At 27.4% G+C, this 8451-nt stretch overlaps 1 protein-coding gene across 1 annotated transcript; it reads left to right on the top strand.

The window, feature by feature from the left end:
• Positions 1–5298: 5298 nt before the first annotated feature.
• LOC111276540 (protein STRICTOSIDINE SYNTHASE-LIKE 10-like) lies at positions 5299–7876 on the top strand. Its single transcript, XM_022862288.2, has 3 exons — positions 5299–6052; positions 6216–6485; positions 7272–7876. The coding sequence occupies exons 1-3, from the start codon at positions 5754–5756 to the stop codon at positions 7762–7764; spliced, it is 1062 nt and encodes a 353-aa protein (XP_022718023.1). The 5' UTR covers positions 5299–5753; the 3' UTR covers positions 7765–7876.
• Positions 7877–8451: the final 575 nt, after the last annotated feature.

Genomic DNA, 8451 nt, shown 5'->3' with positions numbered 1-8451 from the left:
TCATTTTTTTGTCTTTCATTTTCAATAAAATGGCAAGTGCATTTAATCACATGTTTCTTTTTTCATCCTTGCTTTTACACACCCTTTCATACTTCACCCATTCTCACATTCTAGATAATGAATGTTCAAATAATCATGACAATAATTCAAGATTCAATTTTAAAAATCCCATTCACATGAATGACATTGATGACAATGACCCTTATTCTATTGAGATTTTTTGGAAGTCGAAGGAAGATGAATATATATAAGAGAGTAAATTGATATGTTGTTGTAAGTAGGTGGTCCTTTTTGGTGAATTATCCACAAGTTTGTTCGTATTCAATAAATATTTTTCAATGAGAACATTTATTTTTGAGATGAGAAATGATCATATTTTTTTTACCTTTTGCAAAAATGAAATTGTCTATTTACTGCCCTTTTGAGCTTATTATGATTTTTTTTTTTAATAAAACCCAACCAAAGATCACCCTCCATACTAGAGGGCAATATTGTAAGAAAAGACCTATTCACAAAAAGAAAAAGAAAAGGGTACAAAAAGGTCTCAATGTTAAATTTTGAAAAAAAAAAAAGAACTATTCACCAAAAAAAAATGAAAGCTAAAAATAACACTCAAAGGTAAAGAAGAAAAATACCCTTTCGAATTTGAACTTTTGTTGAAAAAAATGAAAAAAAAAAAAAAGATTGAAAGATGAAGAAGTTGAAAAATGGGGCAAAACACCAATGCGTTTTATTTGACAATGAATGAACCTTGGTTTGATTATCCTTAAACACATTTTTGGGCCTATTTTATCCTTATTTCATAACCTTTCACTATAGCCTACGATATGTGCCTTAAATGCCCATTTTCATCAATTTTGAATACTTTAATTAAATAATCATTTATTGAACTAAGGCATGCTTATGGTATAATCAAAGAACAATGAGATTATGATCCTCTCTTACATTTTGAAATTGATTTGTGGGAATGATTGTGGTGAATAAAGTAAAAATGATGAAAAAAATGAGAGATGAAAAAAGAGGAAAAAGGAACATTTAAATTGAAAACCAAAAATGAAGATTTTAGTAAAAAAGATAATTGGACTGGAAACATGAAAAGACAATTTTAGGTTAGGAAGACAATATCATTTTAATCCTTGGGATAAAGCAATATTTCATTTAATGAGCTCAAAATATGAAAGGCATCAATAGAATGAGTTTTGGGATAAAACGATATCATTTGAGAATCTTTGGGATAGGGCAATATGTCATTTGATGAGCTCAAAATATTAAAGGCATCAATAGAATGAGTTTTGAGGAAAAAAATTATGTGTTGGTGACTAAAATTGTTTAAATATTCATTATTTGGATGTTGTTATACCATTCAAACATTCATCACTATAATATACTTTGAAATTGTTTATTTAGTTAGACTTAATCTTGTATTAATTACCCATTTCTTTCAATTTACCTTGCATTCATTATTATTGCTTTCCCAAAATGAGTTCAAGAAATGTCATGAATTGCATTTGCCATGAAATTGAAATGATGATAAATGACTGAGTCCATAAAAGATCCTTGCATCACTTTGAAATAAAAGTTAACAGATAAGGGCAACATGCAAAGAAAAATAAAGTAATGAAGGAAACTTGAAAAAATATTAATCCTCAAGGTCTTCAAATAAAAGAAAGAACATTTTGAAAAAGTTCAAATATCATGATCAAATTAGCAAATGAAGATTTTGGTTCATAAACTTGTTGATAGAACTTGTTAGCATGTCCTGAAACTATGATTCCTTAAAATTGAAAAGGAAAGAAGGCATTGAAAATATCTTGAGAACCATTTTGTCACAATTAAATTTGCATTTATGACATTGCTTTCACAACATGGCAATCATTGTATTCATTTGGTAAGAAGTTGTGATCTTGGATCTTGAAATTGAAATTAATGAAAGTATGAAATGTTTGGCAATCATTGTATTCATTTGGTAAGAAGTTGTGATCTTGGATCTTGAAATTGAAATTAATGAAAGTATGCAATGTTTTTACTTGAAGACAATTTTTCCCAACAAAAATATGACTTTAATCCTTAGTGAAAGATAATTTTTGGAGATAAGGATTTGATTCCTTATAAGGAAAATTTCTAAAAGAACGAGTAAGATATTGATCCTTAATTGAGGAAAAAATTTTGTAAAGATAAAATCTTTTGACGAGATTTTGATAATCGTGTGAGAAAAATCTTATAAGGATGAATTTCAATATTCAACTGAGGAAAAGTTTGAAAAGATATGATGCTAAACTTCAGTTGAAGGAAAAGATATCAAGAAAAGTTGGTAACAAGATTGTTAAGTCTCTAATGGGAGAAACCTTTTATATTTTCAAAAGTTATTGAGTTTTTTATGAGAGAAGCCCTTTCAAAATTTTCAAAGTTTCATAACATCTGGTTAGAAGAGCTTTTTAAATTTTTTAAGTTTCATAACCTTTGATGATATGAGCTTTTTATATTTTTCAAAAATTGTTAAGTCTCTGATAAAAAGAGCCTTTTAAAGTTTTAAAAATTATTAAGCTTCTAATAAGATGAGCCTTTTAAAATTTTCAAAGTTATTGATACTCCTAATAAGAAGAGCTTTTCTAAATTTTCCCAAGTTTCATAGCCTCTAACAAGATCATCCATTTTAATTTTCCAAAATTATTATGCCTTTATTTAAAGAAACTTTTTTTTTTCAAAAAAACAATCTATTTGGGTAAATTATGATCCAGATGTAATGGTTGTCTATATCTTTGCACAATTCCTATTTCATAGAAATACACAAAAATGGGTAATTGTAAATGAAATTCTTTACATAAAGTTCATAAAGTTCCTTACTAAAAATGATTAAATAATAAATAAAATTAAAAATTAAAATTGATAGATTAAAAGATCTCATTACATATATTAAGTGTGTAAAATTTTAAAAAATTTTAAAAATTTTAAAAAATTTTAAAAATTTTAAAAAATTTTAAAAAATTTTTATATATATTTTTATATAGATATTTTTAATAAAAATGTTGACAAAATTTTTACCGTTGAATAAATATTGATCAAATTTGAATTATAAATAATATTTTTAATAATTTTTTTACATATTATTAATCTTTACATTAAATTTTATTAATTTATTTGGTGAATAGTACAAGTTAGAACTGTACTAAGTTAGTGAATAGTGTCATAATAAAAAATTAATCCATTTGGACTCATTTGACATCCATTTTAGACCCTACTTGTTTCGTTCGTTTTAAAATTTTATGCTGCATTTATTATTATTTTAATAAAATTTTTTAAATTGCATAAAATATTTATTATAAAATATTTGAGTTTGATTAAATAAATATTATACTATACACATGAATTCTGTTATTTTCATTTTCTAATAAAATATTTTGACTTTTGAGAGTATATTAGTGGTATGTACTCTCCTAATATGATATTTAAAATTTACGTACTCTCAGCTAAATTTTATGTTCATAATTAAATAAATTTAGTAAAATTTGCTTTTATTAATATTTGGCTATCCATTTTAAATGCAAAATGCATTGTTCTAAAAGGCAAATTGGATTTAAAGTCCACTAGGATTTGGTATCATTAATAACATATTGGTACTTTTATTATGATTATTAGATAATATTGAGCTATTATTTATATGAAACAATTTGAGTTTGAAATTTTTGCCTTAATTTATTTTTCCCATAATAATTTTAGAGTTATACATCATCATTGATTTGGGAAATTTTTATTTTGATGGATGATACAAAAGAATACATTGTGGATTTAATATTAATTTATTCATGAATTTCAAGGCACTTGGATTTTGGAAGCAGTAATTATTTGTTGATCCAAAAAGACATTTATTAGTTTAAGTATTTCACTAAAAGTGCTCATGTCTACAATGATCCATCTAGATATGTATTGATTATTGGTGTCTCAAACGGAGCAATCAACTCTTTAATAGCCCAAAAAGATGCATCATGATCAAATTCTTGCAATGAGTAGTCAAAATGCATACACTTAGTTAAATATTCAAACTAATATTATAAGCAATCTAAATTTCTTGATATAAAATATACAATTAGTTAATGTAGGTGCTTGTCCACCAAAGAAGTTTATTCATTAAAATTTGCAAGATTTTTTCTTGCGTAAAGATAAGAATATTCTCAAATTATCTTATATAATCGTCTACCTAAGGAGACTTATTTTGTTTGGTAATTTAGAGTGGATATTAAACGCCATTGTTAAGAGTAAACTAGTTTAGAAGATCTGTTTGTCCAATAAGGATAGACTTTTCAAAAATTGGAATATTCTCATATTGGCTTAATATGAAAAGTGTCTACTAGCATACCACATTCTTTGTCCAACAAGGAGTTTCTAATGATGCACTTAAACTTTTCAATCTAATTATAAATAACACATCATAAACTGCTGCTATTTATAAAGATTGTTACTCATATGTGGAACTTGCGTTCTTTTGTCTTAAATATCACAATTGATTTTTGATAATAAGTTTAAGTAACTCTAATTGAGATGGATAAAAGATGTTTTCAAACTTAATTAAGTCATCAGTCTTTTCTTGGGCATAATCATTAAATTTTGAACATTTTCTTTGATTATTGTTCAATTTTTAAAATGTTACACTTTGTAGCGATAAAAATCTTTTACTTCAAACAATTTTGTGAATCCTTTAAATATCATCTAGTCATATGAATCCGTGAAAATTATTGTTACATATATGATAAGTAAGTTTGTTGTATTATTTTATAACAATTTATCATTGTTATGATAAATTGATTTTATGAATGATCATGTTTTTGCAAAATATGATAGATGAAATTAAGTTTGATTATTTTAAAATTTTAGTTTAAGTGACATAAATATATTTAACATACTTATAATATTTTAATTATATATATCACACAATTATGATTTACAATTTTATGCATTTAACTTTAAAACCAAATAAAATGCATATCCCTAATGGATACGACAGTTTACCATTTTTTTTTATACAAATACCACAGTTTTTAACATGTGATTTGTTATCTCATTAACAATATTCAAATATATATCTCCAAGAATCAAAGTTTTCTATTTGCTAAACAGTATGGATATATATATATATATGGTTACAAAATTGTAGAAGCAAAATCAGATTAAAAGATTATTCAATAAAGTCGTGTTTTGATCATTGCAAGCTCCAGTTTGCTTTATTATGCCAAACTTATTTAGGCCCCACTTGCAGTCTTGAGCACCGTCTATAAGAGCGATAGTATGCTGTTTGCACTGCAGAAAGCAACACAATGGTTGGAAGAGAATAGAAGAATTAAAGCTTAAACTTATAGTTCAAGTCAAACTAAGTTTGTTTCTCTAATAAAACAAATACCACTAAATAAATTAAACATCTTATACTTATATAAGTTACTATTACTTGCCCAAATAGGAAAAGGGATCTTAGTTTAAAAAAAAAAAAAAACACCTTCATTTATTTTAATTTCTTTCCTTTTGCTTTTGTATATGCAATTTTTTATGATATTTTAATGGTCTTGAATAATAATTCTATGTCTAAGCGAATTCCCACTATAACTAGTAATTTGATTTGGGTTGAAATTGGATTTTATTACTTCTCAAGCAGTTACTACTATAAATATATATCCAATGTTCACATCCTCCTTCACTTTCAAGTACTGTTTTGTCACCTTTATTTCATATTATAAGTTTCCTTACAAGTTGATTCTTATATCTCCATGTCTAGCTTTGTTACCAATTCAACCATGAAGAAATCTCATTCATTCAAGCTTTTGTTCCTTGTGTTTTTCCTCGCTCTAAACATCAAACAATCCCAGCAACAGCTTCCTAATGATGAGGGTGATGTTATTCCAAAGCATTACCACCAAATCAATCTCACCCATGTTACAGGACCCGAAAGCATCGCTTTTGATTGCAAAGGAGAAGGGCCATATGTTGGTGTATCTGATGGTAGAATACTCAAATGGCAAAGACAAAGTCTTGGTTGGAAAGAGTTTGCCATACCTTCACCAATAAGGTATATATAGTAAATTTCTTTAGTTGTTAATCTGTGATTTTTTTTTTCTTTCCATCTGCTAAAATATTGATCAATTTCTTCATCACAACCTTTCGATGAAATGTAGAGAATATAATAACCAAATACCGATTGATTAGTTGTTGGTTTCTTCGTTGGATATTAGGAAGAGGAAGCTGTGCGATGGTTCAGCAAATCCCAGCCTCGAACCAATATGTGGAAGGCCATTGGGTCTGAAATTCAGCAAAGAAACATGTGATCTCTACATTGCAGATGCTTACTTCGGTCTCCTAGTGGTCGGACCCAATGGTGGCGTGGCTCAAACACTTGCTACTTCAGCCGAAGGAATCCCATTTAGATTTACAAATGGTTTAGACATTGATACCAATACCGGAGTTGTCTATTTTACAGACAGTAGCCTTATCTTTCAAAGGAGGTACCTCTTGTTTTCTTTCTCTCATATTCTCCCTTATTTATCAATTTCCCTCCCTCAATTTTCTTATAAATTATATTGATGAAAATTTTACAAAAAAAGAATTAAAATGAAAAAAAAGAGAGGACTAGTGAGCCAATTACATGGGTCTATTTTTTTAGGTTATATTATATAGCTATATGGGGGGTTTAATTACAATAAATATTTTATAGCTAGATTCTATTTTTGCAAGGACTAGGCTGAAGTTCTTTACATTACAAGAAATTAAAATTTTATAGGTTTTTACTATCACATTGGATGGAAATTCACCAAGTAGGAATTTGCTGTATGGAGGGCTTTACTTACATTATTATTCATAATGAGGGAGACACACAGACAAAATCAAAGCCTAGGAAAACTTTTTTTTCGATAATACTAATCTGGGAAAATCAGATCTTTGGAGTAGTGCACTTATATCCTCACATACCATTTTATGTTCTAATTTGCGATTTATGGATTTATTCCCAAATATCCAAACCGGCTAGAAAAAGGAAACAAATGAAACAAACAATCTTTCTTGTCTTTATTGAAACAATAGTACTCAGATTACTCACTTTTATTTATTTTGAAAATTTTTTATTATAGATTTGTAAATAAGATGTGTATTGATATTATTATATCAATTCGTATTGATCACACTTGTTGAAATAAATTGTTTGGATAAAACATTAAAATTTATATAAGAGTTTATTATAATTTATTTCAAATAATTAAATAAAAAAGAAACTAATAATTTTTATGATTATGTAGGTTCGCTGATTTTTTAATAAGATCAACCAATGATAGAAGTGGAAGATTGCTTAAGTACGATCTTTTCACTAGAAAAGTGTATGTACTACACAAGGGACTCATGTTTCCTAATGGGATTGCACTAAGCAAAAACGGTTCCTTCCTTCTACTGGCAGAATCCATTAAAAGGAGAATTTTGAAGTTCAAGCTTGATGCTGATGCAAATAGTTATGTGCCAGAAGTGTTTGCCCAGCTACCCAGAGTTCCTGATAATATAAAAAGGAATGAAAATGGAGAATTTTGGGTAGCTCTTAACGCTGGAAGGTTATGGAGCATTCAAAATGATGCCCCTGATCCTATTGGGATCAAATATGATCAAGAAGGAAATGTTATGAAACAACTGGATGGATATGGTGGAGTTACGTTGGACTCAATTAGTGAAGTTAATGAGTTTAATGGAACATTGTACATTGGTTCAGTAACCAAGCCTTATGTTGGCATCTTAAATGCCTAGAATTTTCAATTTATATATTCCATCTTTGCATATAATTTAGGATTATGGTGAGATAATGTACTTCTAACTATTATATTTATCCTACAATTAGCAAGTTTTAACCACATTATTTTCTTTATTTTTATTGTTTTTTTTTTTTTTACATTCTAATAAAGTGAAAAGTATTGAAGAAAAAAGCAAGTTGTTAAAAGAAAATATTGTTCATGTTTTAATAGTAAAAATATTTTTTTTATATTTATTGATAAGAGCGAACTATATAGTGTATTTTGTCACTTTTAAATGTATATTTATATACGTGATTGGTCAAAACAAGATTGTGTTTATATTTGTAATGTATCTAATTATTTATTTTGAATTACTTACACCAGTGTTATGGAATTTCCTTTCCAACTTTTTTTTTAATACGAATCAAGTATTCGGATGAGTATTTAGAACCTTTTCTTGAGTAATCCTATCAATATTGATGTATAGAACAGGCACAAAGGGTTGGTATATTTTGGCTTGCAGGATGATATCACTGTGAAGCAGTAGCAGCAGATCTTTTGGAGGAAGTGTTTCATGACAGATCATATGATAATGTTTTTATCAAACTTAAGTCAAACCACATATCATAACCACATTGAGATGTTACTTATGCCAAAGACTTTTAACGTGTGATTATGCAACAATAGACCCATCATCAGAAAC

The sequence above is a fragment of the Durio zibethinus genome, chromosome 25 (assembly GCF_047325235.1).
Source record: "Durio zibethinus cultivar Kanyao isolate XHJ-2024 chromosome 25, ASM4732523v1, whole genome shotgun sequence".
In the NCBI taxonomy this organism is placed as follows: Eukaryota; Viridiplantae; Streptophyta; class Magnoliopsida; order Malvales; family Malvaceae; genus Durio; species Durio zibethinus.
The sequence above is the reverse complement of the archived record's forward strand: the minus strand, read 5'-3'. Positions and strand labels throughout refer to the sequence as shown.